The 16,360-nt window shown below is 37.6% G+C and overlaps 1 protein-coding gene across 1 annotated transcript in view; it reads left to right on the top strand.

Moving 5' to 3' along the window:
- Window positions 1-11,342, top strand: part of TRHDE (thyrotropin releasing hormone degrading enzyme) — a 1,265,007-nt gene extending 1,253,665 nt beyond the window's left edge. The window contains exon 19 of the mRNA XM_044280434.1: window positions 10,832-11,342. Within this exon, the coding sequence (XP_044136369.1) occupies window positions 10,832-10,978 (147 nt within the window). The 3' untranslated portion in view covers window positions 10,979-11,342. The remainder of the gene's footprint in view (window positions 1-10,831) is intronic.
- Window positions 11,343-16,360: the final 5,018 nt, after the last annotated feature.

Genomic DNA, 16,360 nt, shown 5'->3' with positions numbered 1-16,360 from the left:
CGAAAAAACGGTCACGGATCACGGACCTACGGACCCCGTTTTTTTAAAAATAAACGGTTGTGTGCATGAGGCCTTAGGCACACAGCATCTGTGAACCTTAATTTGCAACTTTTTGAGCATCTCTGCACTTTTCTGAAGTGCCAAGAAAAAGTTGGCGTGGCTGCGCGGAAGGGGCATGGCTTTGTGTAGCGTCCACATTTACTATAACTTTCACCATAAAAAGGCAAAAGTTATAGCTTTATGGCCCACAGCAGGGCAGAGATGCACCTGATTTATTGAGAGGTTTCTGCCTCTTCACAAATCAGGCACATCTCACTCCAATGCAAGATCAAGACTGGCAGATAGATCCGCCAGTTATGATATATCTCCCCCATTTTGTTATTTATATAGTAAGTTTTTACTTTTAATCCCCTAGCATTGTCAAACTTATTAAGGGTCTGACTTCACAGGTTTTCTGAAGCAGTTTTGCAAGGCAAAATCAGGAATGGATCATAACAGGAGAGATAAGGAGAGGGGCGGGCACAGGTGGGATCAAGTAAAGTATCTCCCCTGTGGGCTGTCAAAAGAAAACACACAATCAGGTGCCACTCCCTAGTCAAATAACAGTACCGAAAGGTGTGTATCGTTAGATACGTGAATATTGTAGTGCAAGATAAAATTAACACATGTTAAAACCAAAGGATATTGTAATAAAAACTGTGTACACTCACTTCACTGGGGGGTAGTCGACAGGATAAAACTCAAGACACCTGAGACTTTGAACCCCCCCGGCTGGGATTGCATGTAGGAATGTTAGAAATTGGCGGTGGCCCACACCTGGATGCTTCTGGTCAATCACTTTATTTCAAACAATATATGGCCCAATGCATTTCGGGAGTCTGAATGCCTCCTTCTTCAGGAGTGATCTAAAGGTCCATACATATAGGTAATCACAAGAAAAATAACAAAAAATAATAATCAATGAAGATTAGAAATAATAACGTGTAAATCCTTTTGACATCAAGCTATAGAGCACAAACAAATTAGCAAAGCCACACTTCGCTAAGAAAGTGGTGAATACAGGCTTTATTAAATGTAAAATATTACAATACAGTAGATAGATAATTATTTAAGACAGCAGCCATAACAAAATGGAGAACATAGAACCAAGGAGGAGGCTGAGGGGTCAGCACATGAGGGACACTGCGAACAGCATGAACAGAGCAGGCATCCACATTCACCTGTCAGTAAGGTGCATAAGCTCCCAGACAAAACCAAGGAATAAAGAAAAAGCACAAGTGACATGTGGAGAAATATTAAAGTAGTAAATATCCGCCGTGTGCTGGCTCCTCAGCCGCCACCTCCCAATGCCGTTTCGCCAGACACACTGGCTTCTTCCGGCCATCACTTGTGCTTGTTCCTTATTCCTTGTTTTTTTCTGGGAGCTTATAAATGCAACTTTTTTGATCACTTTTATTACCTTTTTGGGGAAATAAGGTGGGCAAAATTTCAATTTCATCATAGTTTTTTATGTTTTATTTTTATGGCGTTCACCGTTCGGGTAAAGTAACATGACCGTTTTATAGATCAGGTCGTTACGGACATGGCGATACCAAACATGTGTAGGGAATTTTATTCTTTTCATTTTTAATCAGTGATAAATGTGTTTTTTGATTTTTACTTTATTTTTTTACCCAGACCCACTTGGTTCTTGAATATCTAGTGGGTCTGATGTCTGTATAATACAGTACAGTACACTATATAGGGTACTGTACTGTATTTTACTTACACTTTGTCTGAACAGATTTATGCCTTTAGCACAGATCTGTTCAGAACCATGGACAGCAGGATGCATGAGAAGGCGTCCTGTTGCCATGGGAACCTTCCCCGTCTGCTCAGTAGTGGCCAGAACTTACGGGGAAGGGTAAGGAGGGGGGCTGTCTGGGGGCTCTCTCCTATTCCATCGGGGGGGCTGCAAAGGCACAGCAGCCCCCCGATGGGAGAGGGAGGGAGCTCCCTGAGCTGTTAACATTTTCCATACAGCGGTCCGTACGGACCGCGGTATGGAAAGGGTTAAACGGCTGACATTGCGGCACAGATGTCAGCCGTTTATACCAGGGTGTCAGCAATGTGCTGACACCCTGGTATAACCACTGAACACCAATGATTATTTAAGGGGAGGCGGGAAGGTGATCGCAATCCCGCCTGCCGCACCGCCTGCACCGCGCGCAACCTTCCCCCTGCACCTCCCACCGTACTCAAATCACTCAAGGGTGCAGGGGGGGATACAGGTATATTTTTGGAATGCTAACGTTTCTGATCCCCGCGGACCCCCCCCCCCCGAGCATTTAGCCTAGGTGCCTGCTCAATGATTTGAGCAGGCACCGGGCTCCGATCACTGCCAGCTGCACAGCAGTGATCGAAAATACACAGGGCGTACATGTACGCCCTGTGTCCTTAAGTACCAGGACACAAGGGTGTACCTGTATGCCCTATGTCCTTAAGAGGTTAAAAAGGTGACTGGTGGTTGGAAGGGACTATTAGTATTGCCTACTCAGGGATATATATATATATATATATATATTATATATATATATATATATATAAAGTTTAGGTATATAGATAAAAATGATCTTATAAATAGATGTAAACTAATTACATAGATAAAATCAATAAACCTTGATATAAACTAATGTATGGATATAAAATATATAAAAGAATGTATTTAAAAAGTATGTCAGAAATGCCCTTTCTTAGGGATAGGTGTATCAAGGTTTATATACAATATATATATATATATATATATATATATGTATATATATATATTTTTATATATAAAAATGTATCAAAGTGTATGTTAAAAGGGAATAAAAGCAATACAGAATAAGTGCCTCAGTCAGCACTTTATTTCCTATTTTTATTTGGGGTCGAGATTTTTCGTATAGAATTGACCATTTAATAATTGGTGTATTCTAATGATTCATTGAGTCCGAAAGGCGTCAGGGTATTAAAATGAAAAATCCAGTACATCTCTTTACAACACAGGGACTGATACGATTGTGTATCACATTCAATCAGAGTGACTTGTAGGCCTGAAGGGTCCCCTCATGAGACAAGTTGGCTGTTACTTTCCTGGTTATATTGCAGCGATGTTCATTCATTCTTTCACATAAGGATTGGATTGTACATCCAATGTAGAGGAGATTACAAGGGCACTGCAAGAGGTAGATAACAGTGGTCCCACAGTCCATTCCATGTTTAATGGTGAGACTGTCACCACTGGAAGGATTTATGATCTCCTTTACGTCATGCGCAATCATGTTACATCATTTACATCTGTTGATTTTACATTTCGATATACCCTTAATTTTTGGCATGAAGGAGCTAACAGATTTTTTAGGGTCTTTGCTCTTCTAAAAGTGATGATGGGGGCAGGAGGGATTCATTTGCCCAGGATGGGGTCTTTTGTCAGGATGAAACAATTTTTTGTCAAAGTTCTTCTGATCAAATTATGTTGGGGGGTTAAATGTAGTTACCATACTGAGGTGCTGGAATGCACTCGTACTTTCGTCCTTGGGCATTTTAGTTTTAGGTAGTAGACTATCTTTTTGGTAGACTTTTGAAATTCTATTAATTGAATCTTCCAAGAGTCTTCTTGGATAACCCTTTTATTGAAATCTATTCTTGAGTAAGTCTATCTGATTTCTCCTCATTTGATTGTCAGAACAACTCCTCCTGATTCTCTTCATTTGACTATAGGGAATTGTGCGCTTCCACTTAGGGTAGTGACAGATTTTGTAGTCCAAGTAACTATTGACGTCTGCGCTCTTGAAGTGGGTCTTGGTATTTATCTTTCTATTTTTAATAGTGAGATGTAGATCCAAAAAGACTACTTCTGTGGGGTCATATTCCAGAGTGAATGACAGATTCCAGTCATTTGAGTTAAATCAACTCGATTAACTGACAGAGTTCATCAGTCTCTCCCTGCCAGATGAAGATGATATCGTCGATAAAACGACAATAAAACTTGATTTTAGGATGTGATAGCATTATTTTAATGGTTAACCTAAAAAACGTTCGGTGGTCCACTTCAGGTTGGAAATAGCCTGCACATTTTGCACGTGTGCGCACTTTTTATGTGTACACTATAAAAAGGCACCTATGAGTGCCATCTACTTAGGGACACCTATATCTATTGGTCCTGTGATTTAATATACTACTGCTGAAGCTATGTACTGTGCATTCTTGATATGGGCGGTCTAAATTCATTTGGCTTTATGTCAAAAGGCTCTTGTTTTCCGCTATTATAATATTATAATTTATTTATTTATTTTATTATTTTTCTATTTTCCAAGGTATTTATTATTATTATATTTTTCATACTTTAAAACTATGTACCCTGCGCCTTCCACATTCTTTGTTTAAACCTCTATAGCTTGATGTCAAAAGGATTTTCACGTTATTATCTCTAATCTTCATTGATTATTATTTTTATTATTTTTATTGTGATTACCATATGTATGGACCTTTATATCACTCCTGAAGAAGGGGGCATTCAGACTCCTGAAACACATTGGGCCATATATTGTTTGAAATAAGGTGATTAACCAGAAGCCTCCAAGTGTGGGCCGCCGCCAATTTCTAGCATTCCTACGTGCGATCCTGGCCAGGGGGGTTCAAAGTCTCAGGTGTCTTGAGTTTTATCCTGTTGACTACCCCCGGTGAAGTGAGTGTACACTGTTTTTATTACAATATCCTTTGGTTTTAACATGTTTTAATTTTATCTTGCACTACAAATGTCACGTATCTAATGATACACACCTTTCAGGACTGTTGTTTCAACTTTTCACTAGAGAGTGACGCCTGATTGTGTGTTTTCTTTTGACGGCCCATGGGGGAGATTCTTTACCGGATCCCACCTGTGCCCACCCCTCCCCTTATCTCTTTCAAATGGGTGTGGGTCCTATCCCACCCCCACCAAACACCTGTGCTGCCTTCCCATTATAGTAACCTAAAACAATTAATCGGCAATTAATTTGCCTATTTTTCACTACCTTTTTATCCCCTTATCTCTATTCACTCAACCCTCTTGGCTTTAGGTACTCTCTTCTAGTCAGGGTTTATTACCTGTAATTAGCACCTTGTACCATATCCCTCTCCATTTTAATTTTCTTTCTTTCTCATTCATAACAGAGACAGTATAAAGGATAAATACTACTTCTCCTGTGTTTTTTTTTTTTTTTTTGCTTCCAAAACTGCATCAGCAAAAACCCTACCATGTGGCCATAGCCTAAGATTTTTCTATGCACTTGGATATCATAAATATCTTTATCACAAGGCAGAGTTTCCTACAGTAGAGTTTGTATGGCTTCAATTCTAATATCACTGAAACTTAGAAAGATCTCGGAGGGGATTGTACATCTATGTCACTGAAATAGTAAATTGCCCCTTAAAACATAACATTTGTTAGTATTTGTTAAAATCCCACGTAAAACAAATCATGAACTAGGGTATTCTATGTACATAGACTTAGGAATGATCCAACAAAGGTTGGTATTAGTAATTTTTCCACATTAGTGGTTACTCACGATACAGTTGAATAGGGTCCAAAACGATCTGCTATTCTCTCCTGATGACAAAGGTAGATAGATAGATTGTTGTTGCTTTCCTTGTTCATCCAGGAGAGAAAAAAAGGAGTGAAATAACAATTAGGCTCTTAGGCAGTTGGGGATCTGTCCCTTATGATCTACACTTTCCCAGCCTAAAAGCACAGTGATTGCTCCAAAAGGGGCAGCCCCACTTATCGGTGGCTGTGCCCTGTTGTACTGATCCCTTCTTAATATTGCCACAATTACAGAAAAGATACTGCCTCAGTGCAAAAATATGTTGCGTGTCAATGTCAGACAGTCTTGTGTAGGGAATACGATCTCAGTCACAGCGGAGGTGAATGTGGTTGTTGAAAAGGCAAAAAAAATATACCAGTCCTAAATTGAATATAAATTGTTGAATTATGGTCCCAATGTTGGAAAAGATACTCATCCTCCGTGAAAAAATTGTAAATGGTCCAGACGCGTTTCCCCATCTTAATGAAAAGGGTTCATCAGGGGACTCTTTTTGGAAGGCACAATGGCTATATAATGATTACAGATGCCAGCGGATATTAAGCTTGCAGCTGTATATAGCTTTATTCTTTTAACAGTTCTTGACTGATGCATATGGATCATGTGCTAATCTTTGGGACTCCACAGAACTGGGACGTTCATTATTTTTAACCCAATTTCTTTGCCACATTGAAGGACTGTTTAGAGGGGGTGATTAATCCGACTTTTTATGATTTAACTAACCAAAATAAGGGGTTTAATACTGTAACTGTCATTTGATTTAAGGCCTCATTCACATGGTTGTTACCGGCTATGGCCTGTATGGTGGCCCGCAAAAGGTGGGTCCGCAATATGCGGGCACTGACCATGTGCTCCCCGCATGGGTCTGCAATTTGGAGCTGCGGTGCGGAACGGAGGCATGGAAACCCATGGAAGCACTACAGAGTGCTTCCATGGTGTTTCTGTCCGTGCCTCCGCATCGCAAACAAATTAAACTTGTTCTATTTTTTTATCGTGCGGACGGATCACGGACCCATTCAAGTTGAATGGGTCTGGATCCATTGTGGCTGCCGTACAGATTGGGCCCATGCATTGGGGGACCGCAAATTGCGGTCCCCAATGCACTGAACGGCTGCACAACGGTCGTGTGAAAGAGCCCTTAGAACCATTTTCTCTGTAAAATAAACTCCTGTCTCTTTAAAAGCTATGTAGAAAGCAAATCAAAAACAAAAACAAGTAAATATAAAGCAAGTTATTAGACATATATTAAGCATTTCAAAATCTTGTGTTAAATAAAAGAAACCTTGTTAAAGCAGTTCCTCCTCACTGCCTAAACAATTTATTTTCTTTCAGTAGCTGTCATGGAAGTGAAACCACTATTAATAATGAACTGGATGTCAGCAAAAATTTGACCATTTTTAATATTTTCTTTTACTAGACAATACTTTTAGTAGCAAAAAAAATTTTTTGTATTAAATTCAATTCCATAAATATTGCCTTAACATTGTCTGTCAAACTGAAAAATAGCTATATATTAAATTAATGTTTAGCTTTAAGATAACAAAGCTGTTAGTGGTAGGTATGTATAGCATTTATTCATGGTTCAATACAAAATGAATATAACATATCAAAACAGGTTTCTTTTAGAGATAAGCAAACCAGTTTGTAATGAGCTGGGTTAGTAATGAACTTTGCAAAACCTTAAAGTTTGTTTTGGATGAATCCAGTAAAATGGTGCACAGTGCCATTTTACTGTGCATGTTGGTGGAAAAAGAGTGAAAGGAAATGCTAGAATGAATAATTGTATAGAATAGGGAAAGAAGAATAATTGTGTAGAATAGGGAAAGGCAAGGAAAGCTGTCAGCCAGGGATGAGAAATGAGTATCTGAGGCTGGGTGTACCAGGAAGTATGTTATAGCTGCAATTACTGCCTTATAACAGCTGCAGCTGCTGCAGAACATCAAAAGCGGCTATCTGCAAGGACATTTCTTTTCTTTTATTGCCATTTTGATAGAAATGCATTTATTTTATTTTTTTGGGGGGGGAAGGGAGGGCTCAAAATGTACAACATGTGTTTTATCATCCAGACCAGAGGATAGATAGCATTTAAAATCTCAGTGAAAACATGAAACGTGACATGTTTTACAATACACTGGATAGTGGACAATTATATCTTTGAGAGATAATGTGAAATACTAGTCCAAAATCGATGTTGTTGCATCTGTAGGTGCTTCCACTTTATCTTTTTTGTCTTTTAGTTTGGGAAAATAACATATTAGAGTGTCTTACAATACTAAGAGTAGCGGACTAGCAGTTCATATTTATCCCAGTCTGAATGATAATGTGAAATAGTAAGCCGAAATCTGTTTTGTTGCATCTCCAGATATTTCAAATGTATTTATTTATTTTAGTTTTCAGTTTGGGAAAATAACATATTATTGTGTCTTACAATGCAAAGGAAAACAGACTAGTGCTTTATCCCAGTCTGAGTGAGGTAAAATAGTAGTCTGGAATCCATGTCGGTATGTTTGAAGGTACTTCCAATGTATCTATTTTTGGTTTAAGTTTTGGGAAATAGCATATTAGTGTGTCTCGCAATACAATAGCAAAGTCAACTGTCAGTAGCAGAGTCTTCAGTGGGTTTGTTGAAAGGGAAGGACATTATATTGTGCCTCCCTTCCAGATTTCCAAATAGTTCCATACTTTGTGAGAGATAATGTGAAATACTAGTCTGAAATCAGTATTGTTGCATCTGCAGGTACTTCCAATGTTTTTTGTTTGTTTGTTTTCAGTTTGGGAAAATAGCATATTATTGTGTCTTACAATACAAAGAGTAGTGGACTAGAAGTTCATATTTATCCCAGTCTGAGTGAAATAGTAGGCCAAAATCTGTGTATTTTTTTGGGTTTTCAGATTGGGAGAATAGGGTATTAGTGTGTCTTACAAAGCAAAGGATAGCAGACTAATTTTGCAAATTAAGCATAAATTACACCCAAAACACAGTCCACACACCCAAAAATACACATTGCCACTACCTACCATTATGGCTGACAAGATGCTGATCTATTAGCACACAAGTACACACCATTTTCACTCTTCGAAGATCTATAGGTTAAGAGAGCTAAAAGGACTGAACATTAGTGTTGTAAAGCTTTAGCACAAATGGTAGAATGCTTAAAAAATATAAAGAGGCAAAATATGTATAAAACATACAAACAGCAAAATAGTTATAAAATTTAAAAATAACAGGAGACTAAACACTTAGGGGCTCATTTATTAAATTATATTGTTATATGGCACTTTGCATCAAAATCTCACAGAAGCAAAAAAGAGGGCGTGGCATGGGCAGGCCATCAATCTTATGTCAGTCATAATTTTCTATGTCAGTTTTGGCATAATGTCTTAAATCTACACCAGCAAAGGAGCTGGCGTACATTTCAGTTAGTGGCACAGCCTGCAGAATGAAGCGCCAACGTTAAGAGACATTTAACATGAACCTGTCACAAAAAAAATGCAATCTGACAGCACCATGTTATAAAGCAGGATAAGCTAAGCAGACTGATACAATATATATTTTTGTGGGAAAAGATTTGATAAAACTTGTAATTTTAGATTTACATCTGCAGCCCTGTGAAGTGCTATTGGTACAGGGAGGAGGAGTTATCAGTGACTGACAGCTATCTCTTATGCAAACAATGCTACTGTTAACCCCTTCTACCTGTACCAATTCTGTTCACAGAAGGTGAAGAAAACAGATATAAAAGCATGAATTACAGGTTTTGCTGCATCTTTTCTCAAAAATATATATCAATCTGCTTTGAGATTGCACTGTATTTTTTGGTGGCAGGTGCTCTTTAAGACCATCTTTTGTGCCTTGTGCGTAGGCACAGCAAAGAGATCCATATCTCAGTATTGGCTGCCCTCAGAAAACATGAATCATCAATTTTGTACCTTAATCCTATTGGTTCAGGTTTCAGAAGCTTTCAGTAATTTGTAAGTCAAAAGTGTGGGTTACTACTGGACAGTAAGTAACTAGAGTAAAGTAGAGCCCGGATTATTAAATAGTTGATTTCCTTGTACCTGCCCCACTATGGTACATGAGGATAAGTTAATTTTGGAGAAACAAAAGTAAATTTTCTGTTTCTTTGAATCCAGCTTTGGTTGTCATATTTCACAATTTACGGCCAACAAAAGAACCCCCCAAAATCTGGCCACATAGTCCACCATGCACATACATTTTTATTTACCTTATCCAGAAGTTAACACTTTTGTGGACAGTGAGATACAGTCAAGTCATAATCTCTGTTCATCTGCTATTCCACCTATAAATTTAAGAATTAATTGATAACTGGAAAAATACCTTTACCTTTGTCAAAGTGTGTGATCCTACATAATCTGACACAGTGCTGACTGAACAGTAGAAAACTATGCAGAGGCACGCCTCTTCTAACCCTCAGTTGTCAATTTATTTTAGAAATAATAATATTGGAATGGCACAGAGAGTTCAAAAAATGGTTCTTCAGCGTGGAGAAAACTTACTAAAACAGATTTGTTACAGTTAATGGTCGAGAAAAGTGGCCACTTTGAGATTTGAAAATTTCTATTAAGTTTAGATAAGTTGTACAGGAATCTATAATTGGTTCAGTCAGTCACTAATCAAAAGTTGATTTGCCAATTAACAGCCAAATTGAGCTAACCATTGCTAGGGCTTCACGGCGACATTTGTCGCTCAATTTCTTGGTGCAGAAAAGTCACGCAACATTTTTTATAATGATAGTCAATGGTGTTGCACCGAGACATGCTGTGACTACGAGACGATCCAAGTTGGATTTTTCAGTGACCGTGGCATTTCAGTCAAAGCATGTCACATGTCGCAGTGTGACACCATTGACTATAATTTTATAAAAAATGTTTTGTGACTTAAGTGTATGACCACATGGTCAGGTTTCTGGATGTAGTTTTGGAAGCAAAAATCAGACATTGATTATAAAAGAAGCAAAAGTATATAGGATATATGCGGTTTCTACCTTTTTTTTAATTCACTCTTGATTTTGGCTTCCAAAACTGCATACAGACACCTGACCATGCGCCTGTACACTAAGAGTGGATACAAAGGAGAGAATCAGAATTTATTTTGGATCCACTCCTAGATTTGTCTTTCTCTCTATCTCGAATAATGTGATGTCAGCTCTTTTGTTTTATAATGCATTAATTACTCATGCCATAAATTTTCATTCCATTGTATTTTCCAGCTAAAGACTTTTATACAACTTCATAAAGTTGGATCAGCAGTGGCTCCTCTGACTCGAGCACTAGAAACTGTAGATGCAAATGTACGATGGCAAATCCTCTACAGGGAAGAGCTGTTTCAGTGGTTAAGGAAAACATTAAAACAATAAACTTTAAAACCTCCAGGTACCCATCAACAATTTCAAAAGAAGAATCATTTCTTGGAAGAGACCAGAATGCATGCTGTAAGATTTATTGAAAACAGCAAAATGGGGCACAATGTGACCTACTATATTTTTGCACTTGGCTCTTTTTCAAACCAGAAGAAATTTTTTCAAGAAAATGACTATAGGACTATTAGTCAACAGCCTGGCTTCTTGGGAAAACATTACATACATATGCATGTTGATGTTACTGTTTTCACTGTTACTGTTTATTTTGTGCATGATCGTGTAGTCTACCCGTGTGCTCCAGCATGCTTACTTTTATTGTCCAGGTTTTGTATTTGAACTGCCGTTACATTATGAGGGGCATTATGCAAAAGCACAATGACTATATAAATATATATATATAAGACAATCAGTGTAAGAAGGAGCTCGATATGAAGGATAAGACATTTAATGACAACTAGCACTGCAAATATGCAGAACCTCATTCTATTAGTATACAGATTGTCTAGCAGTGATGATATTTCTATTAAAAGCTAAAAAATACTTTGAGTTAAACAATGTAATATATATGCATATTAAATGATTTATATTGCTTTTTTAAAACGCCTCTGTCAGTAATTTTGAAAATTAATGAAAAAGTTATGTTTTAATTGAATATTAATGTGGGGCCTGATTGAATTACAAGAAGCACAGATCATACCATCATATATTGTCATATTGCTAATGTATCTGGTGAAGAGCTGTCTTACATTGGAAAAGTTAAAACTCGCTTTATGGAGAGAATATTATTGTTCAGTGGTCAACATATGTTCAATGAGTTCAGAAAAACATCTCATTTTGACTATAAGACTGCAATATTCAAGACATGTTTGTTCTAATTTGTGATAACCTGACATACAATACTTAATTGGTCAGCAAATGGAATGTTGATTAGAATTGACAAAAGATTAAGACATTACATTGCATGTAATAACAGATAACATGACATATAAAAGACGCATAATACACACCATAACAGAATCTGTAGATGTTTAGGTTTTGTTCAAGTTTTATGAAGCAGTAGTTTTATGCTTAAGCCAGATGTGGATCATAAAATGAATAGTGTTGAATGAAGCAAAGCATCCGAAGTGGAATTTGGTCAGAATTTTAGGGAAAATTTGATTCTAAATGAAGCCAAATTTCCACTCGCTTCGTGGTAACTAATAATTTTTACTAAAATAGTGGCCGGAGTTTTCTTAGAGAGTAAAAAAACAAACAAAAAAAACTCATTCAATTGCTTGCACAGAGGCAGTCCGCTCCTCTCATGACTAAAAAAAAGACCTGCCGAAGGACCTGCATTGAGCGTGAAGATGTCACATTATGATGCAAACACACAGCTGCTCACTACCAATGGCTGTAGTGGTAGGGGCTGTGGTATTTTCAAGTACCCCAGTAAAAAAAAAAGGGAAAGATAAATACTAATAAAACTGTTTACCATCTCGCCATTTATACTATTATAGAAAAGTGTCTATTTAAGTGAATGTTTAATATCCATTTAATTATGGATTAACCACACATAAAATTTGTGAAATAAAATAAAATAATTCATAAACATGCCAAGCGATCACCCAAACTAATACAATGGAAGTTTACAAAGAATTCTTACTCTACATTCACACCAGCATTTTGAAATCCGGCATATGAACAGTCTACTGAGTTTACAGTAGACTGCATTGCCAGGTAATGCTGAGAACCGATAGATCCCCATTGACTACAGGCATAATGATCCCCATTGCTTTCAGGCATAATGCTTGCTTTTGGTCAAACAAATAGGTATGCATGCAGGATACAAAAATGGAATTTATGTCAGAAAGCTGATGGATCCCTGTCAATCCCATTATAGTCAATGGTGATCTGGTGTATCCTGACTTTATCCAGCTATGCTAGATACAGTGAACTGCTACTGGTTGTTCCTCTGCTGGAACATCTTGCAAGATTTAAAACGCTGATGTGAATGTACCCTAATAGTTTATATAATATGCAGCAAAGTGGATCATATAAATGAGAATTCACCTATGACTATGAATATATGAACATTTACAGTTCAATGCAAAAGTGTTAATAGCTTAATTTTATTTTTATTAACAAAATGAAAAGTGAATGAACAAAAGAGAAATCTAAATCAAGTCAATATTTGATGTAAGTACCATTTGGGAGGCTGTTCCAAACATCTTAAAGAACTAATTATGGATATTCTGTGGATGTAGGCTTGCTCAAATCCTTCTATGTCTTTGTGCAATCACAGGCTTGATGATGTTGAGACCAGTATTCTATGGGGGTCATAATATATCTTCCAGGACTTGTTATCCTTTTTTACCCTTAAAGGGAACCTGTCACCCGGATTTTGTGCATAGAGCGGAGGAATGCTGATGGCCACTAGCACATCCACAATACCCAGTCCCCATAGCTCTGTTTGCTTTTATTGTGTAAAAAAAACGATTTGATACATATGCAAATTTATCTAGGATGAGTCAGAGCTTGAAAATATGACTCTTCTCAGGTCACACAAGTAAGATATGACTCTTTTATGTTAATTTGCATATGTATCAAATCTTTTTTTTACACAACGAAAGCGCAGAGAGCTATGGGGACGGAATATTGCGGATGTGCTAGTGGCCAACTAGCAGCCCATGTCCTCAGCTCTATACCCAAAATCCAGGTGACAGGTTCCCTTTAAGATAGTTCTTTATAAAAATGGTTGTATGTGTAGGGTTGTTGTACTGCTGTAGAATAAATTTAAAGCCAATTAGATGCCTCCCTGATGGTATTGCATGATGGATAACAATCTGCCTGTATTTCTTAGCATTCAGGACACCATTAATCTTGACCAAATCACCAACCCTATTTTCAGAAATGCAACCTCAAACTTTCAAGCAAACTCCACCATACTTCACTGTTGCCCGCAGACACTCCTTATTTCATCACTTTCCATCCCTTCTGCAAGCAAACCTTTATTATAGCCAAATATTTCAAAATTTTAATCCTCAGTCCAGAGCACCTACTGTCATTATCTGCACTCCAGTTCCTATATTTTCATGCATAGTTAAGTGGAAACAAGGCTGAGCGACTGAACTATGCACATAAACATAGAAACCAGGGTGCATAAACTGGCAGCATGTGCTTTGAACACATGAGTCAAAATTTGAAATAAAATCAGCATATAATATACACCACATGAAGAACCCCATATAAAATAAAAATAAAACACTGACATTATAGTACATTTTGCCCACCTCATCTCCTAAAAAATTGTATAAAAGGTAACCAAAAACACACTTGTACCCTAAAATGGTACAAATAAACTATAGCTTGTCTTACAAAAAAAAAGCCATTACACAGCTCAGTCAAAAAATAATAATATGTATGTTATGGCCCCTAAAAACAATTTCAGCAAATTCCATGTTAGAAAATTCAGATGCGGCTCCATCGCTTCTGAGCCTTGCTGTGTTGCAAAACAGCAATTTATAACCACATATGGGATGTTGCTATATTCAGGAAAAATATATAACAAATTATGGGGTGCTTTTTCTCCTGTTACACCTTGCGAAAATGACTAAATTGGTGCTAAAATGACATTTTAAAATGTAATGTTTCATTTTCACACCCAAGAGTTTTTAAATTCTGTGAAATGCTTGATGGGTCAAAGCCCTCACTGCAACCCTCCATCAATTTGTTGGGGTTTAGTTTCTAAAATGGGGTCACTTTTTTAGGTTTCCTTTCTAGGGGTACCTCAGGGTATCTTCAAATGTGACATGACACCTGAAAACTATTCAGCAAAATCTACCCTCCAAAAACAGCACTGCGCTCCTTTCCTTCTAAGTCCTGCAGTATGTTCATGAAGAGATTTAAGACCAGATATGGTTTCTGTAAACTGCAGAATCATGGTAATAAATATATATATTTTGTTTTGCTGTTAACCCTTGCTTTGTTGCAGGAAAAATGTATTAAAATGGGAAACAAAAATGTTTTATTTTTTTCTCATTTCACCTCCATTTTTACTTAAATTCCTGTGGAACAAAGCTTCACAATTCAGTTTTTAATTAGTGTCTAAAATATAATTTATGGGTGGTTTCAGCTACAAAATACCCTTACATTGACTTCAAAATGAAGATGGTCCTTAAAAAAGATGATTTTGAAATTTTTCTTGAAAATTTTTAAAATTGCTTCCAAAAGTCCAAGCTTTCTAATGTCCTTAAAAAAAAAAAAAAATGACCAAATGATGACAACTTAAAGTAGAATTATGGGGAATGTAATTTAATAACTAGTTTATGGGGTATCAATATCTTTCTTAAAAGCAGAGAAATTCAAATTTACTAAATTACAATTTTTTCAAAATTGTCTGTAAATTTTGGATTTTTTCATAAATAAAGGTTAAACATTTCGACTCAAATTCACTACTAACATAAAGTACAAAGTGTCATGAGAAAACTCGCTTGGACAAAAAGCATTCCAAAGTTATTACCACATAAAGTGACATGTCAGATTTGAAAAATCTGGCTTTTGGTCCAAACTGGTTTTTGCTGGAAGGGGTTAAATCAAAGCAAATAAATGTTCCTTAGGGTGCTGGCACACAGCACTGTTTTTGACATGAATTCGGCAAGCAGTTTTTTATTTATCTAGCTGAAATAAATTTAATCATTCCCACAATGCAGAAAACTACATCCTGAATGCATGTCATAACTGCAGTGTGTCACCACCCTTAGGGCTGTATTAAATCGAAAAGATTATTTGACCGATATCTGACACATTTCTGACCAATCATTGGTCAGATGGCGTATTACACATACAGATCTGTCCTTATAAACAAAAATTATTGGCCTGATTGGACAGATATTGGTTAGATAATCTGTTGGTGTAAGGCCCCATGCACACGGCCGTATTTCACAGCCGTGTGCGGGCCGTGGAACCGCGGCCTGGATCACTCCTGAGAGCAGGAGCGCACGGCGTCACTGGTTGCTATGACGCCGTGCGCTCCCTGCTGCCGCAATACAGTAATACACTGGTATGATCTATACCAGTGTATTACTGTACTGTGCAGCAGGGAGCGCACGGCGTCATAGCAACCAGTGACGCCGTGCGCTCCTGCTCTCAGGAGGGATCCAGGCCGCGGTTCCACGGCCCGCACATGGCTGTGAAACACGGCCGTGTGCATGGGGCCTAAGATAGCCCTTACCAATAAACTCCTGCTAAGCAACTCAGCTGCTGCAGAACCAATACTTCCTTTTAAAGGGTCCAGAACCTCATAATACACATCTCAGCTGCTGCAGAACATCAAAATACACACATCAGCTTCAACAGCACTTCATAATGTACTCCTTAGCTGCTGTAGAACCTCATAATACA

This window comes from Bufo gargarizans, chromosome 2 (genome assembly GCF_014858855.1).
Source record: "Bufo gargarizans isolate SCDJY-AF-19 chromosome 2, ASM1485885v1, whole genome shotgun sequence".
Taxonomy (NCBI): domain Eukaryota; kingdom Metazoa; phylum Chordata; class Amphibia; order Anura; family Bufonidae; genus Bufo; species Bufo gargarizans.
The sequence above is the reverse complement of the archived record's forward strand: the minus strand, read 5'-3'. Positions and strand labels throughout refer to the sequence as shown.